Here is a 16,606-nt window from a genome sequence, read left to right on the forward strand (position 1 = left end):
TATAGGTTTTCTTTTCCCCTTCCTATCATTTTTTGACTTTATTTTTTTGAGTATGTGTAAGATAATAGCGTTAATAGCATTTCCAAAAGCCTAAGCTCTAGAAAAAGATCTGTTCAGAGCAGTGTCACTTTCTTCCCCTGGGTGGATATTCCCTCCACTCACCTCATGGCTCCATCATACCTTCCCTATGCTTACAGGTAGCTGGCTTCATTGTTTTCTGGTTTCTCATTCAGTGTTTCTGTTTTGTGAAGAGGACAGATATCTTATTTCCGCTCTTTCCTGTACAAAAGGTAACATACTATATTTTTTGCACTTTTTCGTTTCATAATGGATGTTAGAAATTACTCCATTTCAGTTCATAGAGCTCTTCCTGTTTCTTCATTGGAGTAGCATAGTGCTTCACTGTGTGTATGTGGGTCATAAGTTATTCAACCCATCTCCTGTGTTGGGATGTTTAGGTAGTAGCTAATATTTTTCAGTTCTAAACAAATAACCTCGTGCATATACGGTTTCCTATGACTAGAGGCGTATCTTCAGGGCCCATTTCCAGAGTGGTGGTTGTAGGATCAAAGGGTAAATGCATAGGGCTCACTATTTTGCCTTCCCCTCAGTAGTGTACGAAGTACACAGTAGTGCCTGTGTCTCCCAGTCCCAGTAACTGCCAATGGCAGGTGCCAGTCTTCTGAAATTTTGCCAATATCTTATGCCTTGGGAATTCTTTACCATCTTTTTAGGTATTTAATGTTGTAAAGAGGATTTAAGCAAGTTGTGTCTAGTTTTCTTAGTCGTTCTCCTCAAAAAGGGTGCTGTGCATGACCCACTCTGCCATTAGCAGAGGTGGAATTCATGTCTTTGGCATGTTTTCCCTGTATGTCCAATATTACTTTGTGTGGAGGAAAGGGGACTGGCAGTTGGTGTGAACATGTTAATTATTGTGCTGTCAGATGTACTAGATTTTCCAAGGCCTGCTGCAATGAAGGAAGTGGTGATTAATTTTCAAATGTAGGATAAGAATTTTAATTGAGTGCCTAGAATAGTAGACTTCACTTTTCAAATGATATACTTTCATCTATAAAATAAAAAATAGGAAAACCACCCCTCTACAGAAATAACAGTATAAAGCATACTTTCATCATAGATGATTATTTCAGAAATATACTTTCCACAGGTTAGATTGTTGCTTTCTTTCTTTGTGAAGAGAAAAAAATCTGAATATGGTTACATGATTATTTAAAACTATTGAACTTAATGTTCTTCATTTCTTAAAATGGAAAATCAGTCTGTTAAATGATGAAGTATCATCTCAGGCATCAGTGGCTTTAAGAACAAACAAAAGTAAGGTTTAGCCATGTGAGTGTTATTTACATATTTCAATGCCTTTGTGCTTGTCTAGCTTATGTGTCCCAGAGCTATCAGCATTTCTAAGTCAAAGACTTTCATTTCTTTTGGGACATTGAGGTTCATTAGCAACAAGCAATATACATACATATGCACACTTAGTTTTTGAGTGGGGGGGTCCAGTTTTTGAGCAAAGAAATAAAAAGTCCCTAGACTTTGGAATGTGCATTTTTTTAAAAAGGTGAACTACAACTCTTTTTTTTTTTTTTTTTCTGGACATGTCCTTAAATGATTTTTACCACGGATTAATTTCTTTGTTGAAGAAAACAATGCTGCAAGCATCAATTAAATATTAAAATTCCTTGGATTGCTCTATACACAGGTATATTATCCTCACAACTAAAATAAGTAATGAATGATGCAATTTTATGATAGAAATCATTAGTGCAGGGGAGATTGATTAGAGTTGCAATGGTATTTACTTAAATGGTGTCTATGTTGTTTATACATTTTGTGGAAGATTCTAGAAGAGGAAAGCACTGATGAACAAACCATCTAACTTCACAGCAGCAAAAGGTACTCACTATGTATTGTCTCTGATGGTTCAGTTTCTTGTTATTTATTTACTTATTTAAAATTTTATTTATTCATGAGACATGCACAGAGAAAAAAAAAAGAGATGCACAGAGAGAGGCAGAGACAGAGGCAGAGGGAGAAGCAGGCTCACTCTAGGGAGCCTGATGTGGGACTCGACCTCAGGATCATGCCCTGAGCTAAAGGCAGACACTCAGCCACTAAGCCACCCAGGCATCCCAGTTTCTTGTTTTTAATAGGGAGACCTAGTACCAGTGAGCAAAGCCATGCTAGTCAAAGGTGTATAGGGATGCTTGGGTGGAGTACTGGGATCAAGTCTCACATCGGGTTCCCTGCACAGAGCCTGCTTCTCCCTCTGCCTGTGTCTCTGCCTTTCTCTCTCTCTCATGAGTAAATAAATAAAATCTTTAAAAAAAAAATCAAAGGTGTAGAACACTGTCTTTGTCATATGCAATGTTGGATATTGTCATGGTTTCCTCATTGTGACTTAAAAGTAATTTGATGGGAATCCCTGGGTGGCTCAGCGGTTTAGCACCTGCCTTCGGCCCAGGGCATGATCCTGGAGACTCGGGATCGAGTCCCACATCGGGCTCCCTGTATGGAGCCTGCTTCTTCCTCTGCTTGTCTCTCTCTCTCTCTCTCTCTCTCTCTCTCTTTCATGAATAAATAAATAAAATCTTTAAAAAAAATAAAAGTGATTTGATAAAGGGGGTTTTTAGGTTTTTGCCTTTTTTTTTTCTTTATTACTACTTCATTGTTTCCATTTGGATTGGGTTGTCATGAAACACAGATTGAGTTCTATCCTGAGTCAGAGTGCACTCCCCATTTATGATTTTAAAATCAAGAAGCATTCTGTAACATGATTAATCAGCAATCATTCTTTGTGTCAGTATGATACAGGATTTGAATCTCTCTGGGTCTATGGCAACCAGCCCCAAGTTTAGATAAAAATCAAGGGGTGTTATGTATAGAATTGTTGAATCATCATTTCGTACACCTGAAACTAATATGACACTGTATGTTAACAACACTGGAATTAAAATTAAAAACTTAGTAAAAAATTCGTGGGTGTTAAGGAAGAAAATAATGAACGCTGTTTAAAAGTGTATTTGGAAGAGAGAATGGACAGATCTCTGGGAGGGGTGTGGGTCTCAGATTATGTGGAGGAGGACATCCTCTTTGTGTGTCAGGCAGTATGGTCTGCTGGGAGACAGAGAAAACCTGTTTCCTCGAAACATCTTCCTGGCCTTTTTATAACCATTAGGCCATAGATGGATCTGTACTGGACTTATGCTTCCTTTGTAAGTAGAGTTCTAGGTGTGGCCTTGAAGCCTGGATGCACAAAGCGGCCATGGGCAGAGGGGTAGGAAGGATAAGTAAAATTTGTGTAAATAATGAACAGGCATTGGGTGGGGGCAGGTGAGAGGAAAAACAAAGAGGAAAGAAGGCAGGAACAAAGGGGCGGGGGCTAGAAGAGGCAGGCAACAGGGCAGGAGCCCCAGAGCTTGTATGGGGAGGTTGATGGGGGGAAAAAGGTGCAGGTGATTCAAACACAACTAAAAACCAGATGTTTAATGTTTAATTGCAAATTGTTGCTGTTGCTGTTGCTGTTAAACAATCTGCATCACTGCAAACCCTCAGTGAAGTCTGGTGTACGTATTGACAACTTGTGAGATTTTAAATTCCGTCCTTTAAAAGGGACTACTTTCTGTCTCGGTGTTCATATGGTACCTTGAGAAAGTTGGAGATCAGGGAAGACCACCTGAATGACGACAACAGGCAGAAGCTGTTGATTTGGAGCCTGCTGTAGCAAGAAGTCAGCACCATTGCTTGCGTTTGGCAGAGACTCAAAGGCAGGCAGAGGGTGTAAAATCTTCAGTGTTAAAATAAAAAAGGGGGAAGACCTAAAGCCTATTTTTGTTGCCATAGGGGAGCTGCAGACAGACTAATGAGAAACAGGGCCTCCTATGGGATTGGTTAGGGGAGCATAATTGTCATTTGGTGGCTGGTCTTGAGTTGGAAGGGGCAGGGTACAAAAAAGAATGAAGCTGGCAGTCAGCCACCAAACCCTGACCATCCTGAGCTGCTGGCAGCAGGTGGAATTTGGCTTCCCTGCTTGCTTCCTGTAGAGGCTAGGGGACAGAGTCCTAACTGTCATAGACAGTTGGACCACCGTTCATTTGTATAATCAGTTCTGAAGCAAACAGCAATAGAAGGTGAGAAGATAATAAAATCCTAGAGTATATAAAAACGCAGAGTCACCAATGAACCATGGGGAAAGTAAATAAACCACTGCGCCTTCCCAGAAATCTGGGAGAGGACTCGAGATTTCTTATAGTGTGCAGGCCAGAGAATTTTATTTAGAACTGGAAGTTTGGGGTGACCTCAGCTGACAAGTAGGATACAAAAGCAAATTAGGTCAGTCTTTCTTTTCTTTTTTTTAAGATAAATTGCCATTGTGTAGAACAAATACCTTTTAGGTTTCAAAACTTTTTTTTTTTTTTAATATTTTATTCGTTTATTCATGAGAGACACACAGAGAGAGAAGCAGAGGGAGAAGCAGCCTCCATGCAAGGAGCCCGATGTGGGACTAGATCCTGGGACTCCAGGGTCATGCCCTGGGCCGAAGGCAGACGCCAAACCACTGAGCCACTCAGGGATCCCTCAAAACTTTTTTTACACCCTATTCATATTAATAAGATGAATAGAGTTATAGCAGTGATATAATGAGTAGACCCCCCAAAATTTTGGGTCTTTGATTTATGTATTTATTACTCACGTATTTTATAAGTACCTTTTGTAAACCACTTCTTTAGAACAAAGCACTGAGGGGTGCCTGGGTGGCTCAGTCAGTTAAACATCTGCCTTTGGCTCAGGTCATGGTCCTGGGGTCCTGGGATCTGGCTACCTGCTCAGTAGACAGCCTGGTTCTCCTGCTCCCTCTGCTCCTAACCACCCTCCCCCAGCCTCTCCTCGTGCACACTCTTGCTCTGCAGTCTTTCTCTCAGATACATAAGATCTTTTAAAAAAACTCAAAAAACCTCACAAAGCACTGAAAATACACTAGTGAGCTGGAATAAGCCCCTGCTCTGAATAGGTTCAGTACTGGTTGGGAGGAAGAAACCAATGTAATAAAGATTGGACCATGCATGGTTTGAAAAGTGCTGTATTGATGGTTTGCATGGGGTGTAGCCAGGAGCCCTACTCAGTCTGACAGGATCTGGTGATGATTTTTAGGGATGATTTTATTCTTGAATTAAATCTTGAAGACAGGTGGGAATTAACTCCTGATTGGGCTCCTGGGTGAGCCGTGAGGTTTAGAGGCAGATAGAATCTGGTATGCGAAGGGAGAGAAGTGTGAAATAATTTCATGAGTCATTTTAAGGTTTCTCTCCATATTATTTGAGATACTTAGTGTAATTTACTTGAAAATACTTAATCACAGAGGTATAAAATACATGCACTAGTCGGTTTTAATGTCTGCCCTCGGAAAGGTTAGTTTGTATGCTATCAGGAATACATCCTCAAGAGATGGTTGGTTAGCATTTGAAAGACTCTAATCAGAAGTTCACACCTGTGAAGTGTCTTCATCTTGATGCTTTTGTTAGAAGGATTATTTTCTTTGGTGAAATGAGTCCATTTTTAAAGCTCTCTGGATTGACTGGAAATATCGGGCAAGTCGCCCACCCTTGGAAGGGTACAAGAATCCAGTGAGCCCAATGAGATGGTACTCTTGGCAACAGACCATGATTTGTTGCTACGTTTTGTACATTGGAAGCCTTTGGCATTCTGATGAATTCCATAAACTCATTCTCGGAAACATGTTTTTAAATGCATAAGGCAAAATAAACTGCATAGGGATATAGAAGAAATCATTTGTCCTTAAATACAGATATCAAGATACTTTTTTAAAAAAAGAACAAATTTGCCCTGATGCTGGGCCTTAGGTAATCATCAATCCTGTGCTTCTTTCCCCCTGCCCCGCATGCCCCATGATCTGCTGCTTCACCTTGAGCACCCTCTCTGCCTCTGTGTGTGAGTGACTGTATGATTTCCAGGGATTTGGGGCCAGAGGCTAGAATTTTGCTGAGTTTGTCATCATGAGCCAATCTGCTCTCTCAGTGTAGAGTTACTTTCTCCTCTCTGACTGGTATCTTGTAGTTTATATATCCAGGTAATTGTTTTAAGGTTCATCTGGATGTTTTCAAAATAAATTCAGAGTAAATTACTCTAAATATCTCAAAAAATAGGAAAAAAAAGGCCTAAGTCCTTCTATAGATGAATCTCAAGGACTTTAACTCTTAGCAGCTAGTTACGTCAAGGACAGTGACAACAATAAAATACACCTCCCTCTCTGCCAGGAAACTCTGGCTCACCCACACATTCCAATTTATATAATGTTAATTATTTCACATTTGTGTCCATTTCCCTTCTATCCCTTAGTTGCTATTAAATTTAGATGGTGGTGGTAAAATCCCCATACCTACCTACTGCGAGCTCATCAAAATCATTTGTGTGTGTGTGTGTGTGTATGTATATATGTAGGTCTTCTGTAGGTCTACTTACACTTAATATTTGTGTAAATGTTGAGATGTATCAGTTATACAAATTTTTTTCTTGCATTTTTTGAAAGTAGATTTATTAAGCCTTCTGATTTGTATGGGAATATATTGAAACGTTTCACTTTCTTAAATTTCTTTTGTTAAATTTTCTTTGAATTTTCTGCTAAAATTCTACTCCAAGAACTGTTTCTTTGCTCTACACTCCCAAATAACTAATATTTTAAAACTTTAATTTTCATCTGTTCTTTTTTGCTCAAATCATTGTATATTTAATTCTAAGCGAACATTTTTCCCAAAGATATGTGGTCTTTTTCCTTGTTAGGATTTTAAAACCAGCGATCTTTCCCTGAAAACCATATATTATTTTGATTTATGTAGTTATTGAATAGAATATAATTAAAATGGATGAAATTGTTTTTCAGTTTTTATCTCCCTTGCCTTGCTTGAATTGCTAAGCATCCAGACATTTTCAGTGTAATTTTATTTCTATTTTTCACTCTGTGTTTTTATGGGTAGTTTTCATTTGATAATGTAATCAACAGTCATTGTTCAGCAAAAATATGAATTAAAGGTGAATAGTCGAATAATCTTCTGAATTGTCTTGTAGTCTTCATTTACATATTGTAGCAAGCATTTTATTTCTCCATTACTATCTTGTACCTGTTTACTTCTAAAGGATCATTCTCAGTTGGAAGGATTGAATTTGTATCATCCTGAGATACAACAATAATTGCCTTCAGTCATTCAAAGGAAAACTGTTAATTAAAAAATTAAATGATTTTATAATGAACTAGATTTCTTCTTTTAAAACTGATGAAATATATTTTTATTTTTTTAAGATATTATTTATTCATGAGAGACACAGAGAGAGAGGCAGAAACACAGGCAGAGGGAGAAGCAGGCTCCCTCTGGGGAGTCTGATGCGACCCCGGGATCACAATCTGAGCCAAAGGCAGACACTCAACCACTGAGTCACCCAGGTGCCCCATGAAATATATTTTTAATACTGAAATTTACATTTAATATGTATTTAAGGCTATATTGTTTCAGGCTACAGAGTGTCATGCTGTCAGATCTTTTTACAAGTTGATTGCTTTCATGAAATACAATGATAAGAAATTTACACATTCCACTTTTGAACTCTTGAAGTCAGATCTTCAATGAGTATCTTTGAACATGTCACATAGACATGGAATTGCTGGGTTGCAGGGTGTGTTCATCTTCAGCTTTGGTTGTTGTGAAATTCTTTATCCAAGTTATATTGGTTTACTGATTTATTGTGGTATGCGAGTACCTATTTTCCCCTAGTTTTGCAAGTTCTTGATATTAATATGATTTCTTAACTGGGTATATGTATCTCATTGACACGCATTTTCATTTCTCTGACGATTAGTGGGTTTGAGTAGTTTTCACATGTTTGTTTGTTGGCTATTTGTGTATTCTCTTTGGGGAACTACTTGTTCCTATCTTTTATCCAGTTTTGAGAGTTGTCTTTTTACATTGATTTCTTTTATTCAGCATATTAATCCATTGTCAAATATGGAGATTGTAGAACTTCTTTGAAGTCGGTGGCTTTTCTTCTCATTTTGTTTATGGGGACTCATCTGATACAAATGTTTTTTAAATTTTCGATTGTACTTTTTAAATGTTATTTAAGAAGCCCTTTCCTACTTTATATTACAAAACTATGCTCTCGTATTTTCCTTTAAAAGCCATTTTTTTTAAACTGGTAGATATTTAATCCTCCTGTAATCTTTTTTTTTTTTTAAGTGTTCTCTGGTATTATTTTTTTTTTACCAAACAGATAGCTAATTATACCTATAACTTTAAATGAATAGTCTATATGTTTTTGCACTATATGTTTTTGTTTATGTTGATAATGCTCTTATATGCCTCTTGCTGAGTTCCCATATGTGTCTATTTCTAGGCTCTCTGTTGCGTTCCTTAAATCTCTTTATCTAACCCTATGCTTGTACCACTTTATTTCCATCTGTTACGATAAACCTGGAAACTTGGGAGAGTAAATCATTCCTGCCCACAATTTGTTGAAAATTCTTTATTCTTGTTTGTTTTTTTTTTCCCATTGTTGAAAACTAACCTCTGTGCTCTAGAGCCAAAATGTAACAGAATGACAGCGTTAGGGTATAAAGATGGGAGACACTTTATTACTTTGCCAGGCACGGGAGGCTGTAGCAAGCTAATGGCTCCAAGACTGTAAGCCTACCCAGAGTATGAGACTGAGGGGTTTTATAGGAAGATACAGGGTCTGAATGGTTTTGATAGGAATCTGGTACATGTCCTGCTGGCTGTCTCCATCATGTCTTTAAGGTGTTCTCATGACTAACACTGGTATGGCCATCTGAATCTTGTTATTAAGTATATATTGAAGTGACATGAGTGAGATGTCGGGGTCAGCTCAATGTCAATATTGATACTGAGTTCCTGGAACCAAGGATTCTACAAAAAAAAACAAGTGAGGGGAGGGAGCAGCTTCAAAAATGAGGAAGAGAAAAATTTATTCAAAGTTAAGCCTTGTTCACCCACTAGTGTGTCCCTTTTGATTTACATCCATCTTTCTGTTTCTATAACAGTATCACTACTTTCCAAATACATTGTGGAATCGATATGAAGAGTTTATGAAAACCTCCTTGGAATATACATTAGAATTATGGGTTAATTTGAGGAGAGGTGACCTCTCGGAGTCTTCTCATCAATGACTATGTGTTACCTTCATTTATTCCTTCTCTGATAAGACAAAATGAGTTTCTGCCCTAATATCATTTTTCTTCTCTGAAGAACTGCCATAAAAATTTTTTTTTATTTTCAAGTAATCTCTATATCCAATGTGGGGCTTGAACTGACAATCCCAAGATCAAGAGTCACATGTTCCTCTGACTGAGCTGGCCAAGTCCCCCTCTCTGAAGACCTTTTTAAAACATCTCTTGCAAGGCAGGTCTCCTGGCAGACTTTGTCTTCTGTTTTTGTTCATGAGAAAATCTTTATTTCTTCCTTTACTTTTGAGGGATAGTTTCACTCAGAATTCTAAGCTGGTGTTTTTCTCTCTCAACACTTTGAATATTTCACTTCCATATGATCTATCAGGTAAAATGAACTGATAAATGAATCATTAGTGTGAGGTTTTACGTGTGTGAAGCTTGAAGCCACATCGTGTTCATGGTTTGCTGAACCTGTGGTTTCAGAGGCTGCAATTCCCTCCAGAGTCCTTGTTTTCATCTCTTCTATTGTTTTGGGTTTCTCTAATAACTCCTTCTGACATAAAGCCCGTGTCTTGCAACTCTCAGTTGTCATCTGTGTTATCATACAGGAGCCATGTCAATGTCATGGTAAGCTGTGGCGGGAGAGGAAGTGTCCCACAGTCCTACAGAATTCTTTCTGTGAGCCTGTGCATTTGACCTCGACAAGTCCTTCTCAATTGTTTCCCTCCACAGGGGAGAGAGGAAGGCTTAGAGGATGCCAGAGTTGGGTCTGTCCTTCCCGTGTCAGTTAGGTTCTGGTAAAATAATGACCCCTGTGTCCAGGCCTTAGTTAAGGAGAAAAGAATGCTCTGAGCATGTTTCACAATGGTTAATTTTTTCCTCCTTCTGCTGGAATCGTGAGAGGTTCGCCTCTGATCTTTACCCTGAGCATCTAGTGAGGATTCTGGAAAGTAAACTCCTGGGTGTGTGGAAGATCCACTAAGACTGGGTTCAGGCTCTGACAATTTCTCAGTGACTTTTGCAGTTCTTGTACCAGTTGCTGGCTCCCGTGACGATTTATGTGCCTACTAAGCTATGATTCTCTGTATTTGCCTGGCTCTTTGGTTTGTAGGACAATTGTTTGTTCCATGACCTCAGTTCTCTGAGGTGTCTGAGAAGAGTTGTTGATTTTGTTTGTTTGGCATTTTTCTTGCTTTAAAGATGATTGTGACAACTCTGAAGCTTTTTTTCAGAAGTCTATCGATGATCATACCTGTAAATGTTTTCTGCATTTTTTCCTGTAAAAGTCATAATATCATAGATTCCTTAGAATTTTATTGTAGTTGTAGATCGTATCTTATTTCTGTTATTTAATTGGTCAATGTAGGCTTATAGGAATACTGATGATTTTTATCTCTTCATCTTCTCTCTGATGATCTTGCTTTTTGGCCATGCTTAACAGTTTTTCAAACTTGAATTGGAAACTTAGATCACTTATATCAGTCCTACTTATCCAAAATCTTTAAGATAGGTGTTGATCATGTTAATAGATGTTAATAGTAGGATACATTTCTTTCCTTGGCATGGTTTTTGCTTTTGATATAACTGCAAGTTTAGAACTGTCCAGATTCCTTAGTGCAGCATGATGTCTATGCTTTGAGTGATGTGACATCACTTAATGGAAGAGGGTAAACAAAACATCTCTAGTTCTTAGGGTTCTTGCATAAATATCTAGATACAATATTATACATAAGCTTATTATATAAGGTGGAGCTAGAATAGGTTGACATTGATGGGCTATTATCCATGTTGTGGAGATCTTTACCTGTGGAGGGCCTCCTTTCATTGGTTTAGACCGCAAGATGGTATTGTTGGGCTGTGATCCGTTTCTCCTGCCCTTTTATCAGTGTAGAGAGAACAAGTACATGTACATATTTCAGGATCAGGAATAAATTCAAATGTAAACAACACGAATTTTGTTTATTGTCACCAAACGTTAAATGGGGGAGTAGGTTTCCAAATCAGACTGTGGAAACAATTTGTCCTTTTTTTATTGTTTATTTTCATCCAGGGGAATAAATTGGTTATTTTAGAGTAGATTTCAAACCATATATGATTGTGCTCTGAGTGAGGAAATCCTAGAAGTAGTTTGTGTAGTAGATTTACATCTTTGAATCTCTTTAGCACCCAAGATTAATTTGTCATGGCTCTTTGATGTATTTAATAAAGCGTGAGGATTGAGTGTCTCCTTTTCCCCCAATATTTTGATTATGTAGTTTAAACTAGAGTAATGATCACCAGCTTATATATATTAATTTGGTGGTTTAATGTCAACCCATGCCAACCAGATTTTGTGTTATATACTAAAGTTCCTTTATAAATTATGAAGGTTTGATGAATTACTGTTTTGATGATCATACTGTCATTTTGACCTGAGGACTTTTTCAGAGTTAAATAAGCTTGGTGGTTTATTAAATGTCATGCAGAACTTAAATCCAGGATAAATTCAGCTATTGATTCTCCCCCTCTTTTGATTAGTGATTCTGTCAGTGCAAAAAGCACAGATAGTAGTTAATACCAGTGTTGTGATCAGAAAGATTTGAACCAGGTCTTTTACATCTTTTCTTTAAGGTTGTTGACTACATCCTGCCACCCTTGGTCTCCTTGGTTCAGAGCCAAAATGGTAAGTGTGACCATGTCAACAAGAATGCCTTGGGTACACTTCTGTCTTCATTCTGTCTCCACGTACTCACATTATTAGCATTTTTTTTTTTCTTTCAAGTGGAGTGGAGGCTCTTCAGCTTGCGGTTGCTCTCAGAGACCACATCTTTACTCGTGAACCAGGAGGTTGGGGATGGCAAGAAGGAAGCGAATGTCAACTTTGACAGCAGTCTGCTGGCTCTCATTAGAGATGTCTTACTTCCCCAGTAAGTCCCATGTGCTGCATTCATGCAGAGAAGTGTAGGATGTTCAGGATGCTTCCTTCAAACTAGGTCTAATGATGGAATTGGAGGCTCGATGTCCTTATTTTTTTGTACATATGCTTATGTACTCACTGTAAAAGAGGTCCAGAAACAGAAGCAGCAGTGCCTACACTGCATAGAACCCAGGAGAATCCATTTAGAGCCTTACCTGTTTTCCCAAAGGCACATGACTCTGAGGCTATGCAGATTTAAAGGGGTTTGTGGCCAGAGAGGTAAAGTTTATTATTCAGGGTCAACATTACAAGACTACTGGAACATGGAATTGGGATGTTTCCTAGTTCTACTCCGAAATAATAGAGATGGAAAGAAATCTTCCTTCACCCCAAACTCTTGGAATGGAAAAAAAGCTTATTTATAAACAGGATATTTTGGTGGGGCGGGGAGAGTTGGTGGTGGTGCTAGAACACCACATAATAATGACTATTAATTAATACAATGGGATCATATTTTTCCTTGACTCCACTATGCACATACCAAACATTTAGTAGGGTGATGACTGAGAGGACCCAGTCTAAATGCATGAAACTCTAAAATGACATAATTGAAGCACATTGAATTTTTTTCTACCTCACTGTGAGTCTTATCAAACAAAAGTACAGGGCTACCTTGTTTTATTATGCTTTGCTTTATTGTGCTTCAGAAGGTCTGTGGCAACCCTCCATCGAGCAAGTCTATTGGTACCATTTATCCAATAGTATTTGCTCACTTCACGTCTTTAGGTTACATTTTGGTAATTCTCCACAACGTTTCAAACTTTAGTTTTTTAGTAATAAAATTTTTTAAAAATCAACGTATGTGCATTTTTTTAGACCTAATGCTGTTGTACACTTAATAGAGTATACAGTATAGTGCAAATTAACTTTTATATATGAGCTGGAAAACCAAAAAGTTCATTTGACCTGTTCTTATTGCCACATTTGCTTTACCCTGGTGGTCTGGAATGGAACTCAAAAACTTTAATGGAATTAAAGTTGAAAAACGTATGCCAGATATCACTATTAAAGGAAATTTTACAAATGCTGGATTGCATTGCACTGGTGCCTGCCTGATCATGGCTTCCTTCAGGGCCTGGGCTGCAGGTTTTAGGAGTGACAGTTTCGCCAAATGCTCCCCTCAGTTTGTTCAACTTCTCCAGATCACTGGTTCTCTTTAAAAAAAAAAAAAAATTAATTTCCACAATATGTAACAACCAGATCTTATTATGTTCCAAAGCGCTCATCGTCGGTTTAAGAAGGTTCATTTTATGAAGTGTGTGGCCAGTGTGTATCAGCCCTCCTCCTGGCAGAGGGGACTTGTCTTGACTGATTAGCGCTTGGAACTTGATCTGTGATGGCTCAGTTTATAGAGCCAGACCCTTGTTTCTTTTCCTTTTTTTTTTTTTTTTTTTCACCCTTGTTTCTTTTCATGTCTACACTGCTGCAGTTGGTTTCAGGGAGACTCCTGATAACGAATATATACTATAAGAATACTTCTGATACCCAAAGCAAGAAAGTGGTTATCTCTATGGAACAAAATTTAAAACTTTGTTATGTGGAGCTTTCTCAGTGAGAAACTATCAGTAAATGTATTTTTGGTTCCATTTATTATCTCTGAGTGTGTATGTTTGTACTAATATGGGTAAATATAAGATTAGAACCTTCTCTCTGAGATTAATTCATGCTTTCAGAGCCATCTTACACTTCTAAACTATATGTAATTATATGCATCTTTCTGATAAGAAAATGCCTAAAAATAGATTTTCTTTTTTTTGTGGAAAATGTAATTTTTGAGATGTACATTGGATATCTGCTAACAGCTTGTAGGGAAGCATTTCTCAGGACCTGAGAGGTGCCCCCATGGTAGGGACAGGATTTCCTTTAACAGGACTTTACAGTTTACTAATCACTGGTAACACCTATGCAAATTTGAAATAAAATTTCGTATTATCTGAAGTTTGCCCACTTTTGGAGGAGTTTGCAAAATGAAAAATGTTAAATCTATAATCCAGTGCTTTTGTTTTACTTATTTGAGATGGAATAAATAATATGTAGTCCCTGTAACATATATCTTTACCTTTTCCAGTGATGAGGAATTACAGAGGAAAATACAAATGAAACCACATGCAGTTGAAAAATAGAAGTATATGTTTTCCAATCTGTAGAATGGGGACAATAGTATATAATTCAGAAGATACTTGTGGGCAATTAAATGGGATACCACTTGTAAAATAGTATAGTGCATAGGGCATGGCACACTCTTCATAGTAGTAACACTGCTACTATTATTTTTAGGTACATTATTTTCTATTAACCTTTAAAAGGAAGATTGTAATTGTACAAAAGTAGTAGTAATAGTACATCGGAGGTATGAAGTGGCTGTTAAAATAGATATTGCTGATTGTGCCTACCTGGTATATATAGTAAGGGCTCAGTAAATGTTCATAAAAACTTAAAAATGAAATCTACCTAATGCATTCATTTAACTTTGACTCTAGAAAACTAGAAATCTTGGCAAGGAGTTTAGTCTTTGGTGATAACTCTTGGTGATTATAAGTTTAGAAATGTTAATCATAAAAAATTCATGTTCTTCTCTGAGTAGGTAAATATATGGTTTAAGAATTATGAGAAATCTTGCCGTTTGGACAATATGAATGGGCCTAGAGGATATTATGCTAAGTGAAATATGGCAGACAGAGAAAGACAAATACCATATGGTTTCACTTATATGTGAAATCTTAAAAAAATACCCAAACAATTAAACAAATGAAACAAAAACAGGCTGGTAGATACAGGAAATAAACTGTTGGTTACCCAAAGGGGGGTGGGGTGGGCAGACAAAATAGGTGAAGGGAGTTAAGAAATACAAACTTGCAGTTATAAAATAAATGAGTTATAGGGATGTCATGTACAGTTTACAGAATGCCAGCAGTGATATTGTAATAACTCTGTGGTGACAGGTAGTAATAATTAGACATCACAGGGATCATTTTGTAATGTATAAAAATACCGAATCTCCATGATGTATTCCTGAAACTAAGAAAATATTGTATGTCAGTTGTACTTTAATAAAAGAATTGTGAAGTTTCTGCAGTTTATAAGAGTGACATGACATTGGCTTTAGTTTGGCAAATATGCATATTAACATCCATACTTTTAATTTTGTTAAAGTTTTAATCTTTCTTTGACTTTAAGCAAGACTTTGGCTAAAGCTGAGAGGTTAGGCTTTTCATGCACATATATATAGTAGGCTTCTCAGTTTTCACTCAAAAGTGTTGTATTAGTTAAAACTATTTTATTTCCAAGTGGTAACACTCAAAACTAATCTGGAAAATAATTATGTGCTCACATTATGAGCTCTGCTGGCATTAAATATAGCTGGATTCAGGGGTGTGAGTGATGCGTACAGTCCTGTGTGTTTGTTGTGTCTTTCTCACCATCTCTGCTTTGCCTGCAGCTATGTGGCATTGTTCTCAGAGAGGCTCTTTTTATTTGGTGGTTAAATAGCTCCTGGGTGTTGATCCTAGGGAAAGAGTGGATGTCTTTTCTAAAAGCTTTAATGAAATTTTCAGGGAGGATAGTAATTTAATCTTGTTAAATACCATGTAATACCTGTGTTCCAGGTGCTTATCAGAACTGCTAGAGATATGAATGAAAACTCAGTTGTAAGAGTAAATATCTTACTAAATATTAGTTATGGGTCTCAGAGAAATAGAACCAATAAGATGGGGACACCTGGGTGGCTCAGAGGTTGAGTGTCTGTCTTTGGCTCAGGGCATGATCCTGGGGTCCTGGGATCAAATCCCACATCAGGCTCCCTGCAGGGAGTCTGCTTCTCACTATGTTTCTGCCTCTCTCTCTGTGTCTCTCATGAATAAATAAATAAAATCTTAAAAAAAAAAAAAAGAACCAATAGGGTTATATATAGAGAGAAGGAGATTTACAATAAGGAAATTTGCTCACATGACTATGGAGGTTGAGAAGTCCTGAGATGGATGGTCAGCAAGCTGGAGACCCAGGAGTGCCGATGGGGTAGTTCTGGTTTGAGACTAGAGGCCTGAGAATCAGGACAGCTGATAGAGTACAGAGCAGTCTGAAAACTGACAGGCTGGAGACTCAAGAAGAGCTGGTATTTCCAGCCTGAAGCCAGCCAATGAACAGTGCCCCAGCTCAAGGCAGTAGGACAGAGAAATTCACTTTCACTTGGCCTTTTTGTTTTACTCAGGTCTTGAACGGCTTGGATGAGCCCACCCACCTTCGGAAGGGCAATCTGGTTTACTTAGTCTACTGACTCAAATGTTACCCTCATCCAGACCTAGAATAATGTTTGATCAAGTGTCGCTGTCTCTGCCCCTGTGGCCCTGTTAAGTTAGCACTTAAAATTAACCATCACCTCATCTATCATAAATATCATGGATGGATTGCTTTCTATATAAATTAATAAATTAATGTAAAAG

The 16,606-nt window shown here is 37.7% G+C and overlaps 1 protein-coding gene across 6 annotated transcripts in view; it reads left to right on the forward strand.

Annotated features, from left to right (window-relative positions):
* ULK4 (unc-51 like kinase 4) overlaps window positions 1–16,606 on the forward strand; it is a 591,366-nt gene that overhangs the window by 242,550 nt on the left and 332,210 nt on the right. For all 6 annotated transcript variants that reach the window (XM_077865647.1, XM_077865651.1, XM_077865650.1 and 3 more), the window contains 2 exons: window positions 11,822–11,873; window positions 11,973–12,117. In XM_077865647.1, the coding sequence (XP_077721773.1) occupies window positions 11,822–11,873; window positions 11,973–12,117 (197 nt within the window). The remainder of the gene's footprint in view (window positions 1–11,821; window positions 11,874–11,972; window positions 12,118–16,606) is intronic.

Source organism: Canis aureus, chromosome 22 (assembly GCF_053574225.1).
Source record: "Canis aureus isolate CA01 chromosome 22, VMU_Caureus_v.1.0, whole genome shotgun sequence".
In the NCBI taxonomy this organism is placed as follows: domain Eukaryota; kingdom Metazoa; phylum Chordata; class Mammalia; order Carnivora; family Canidae; genus Canis; species Canis aureus.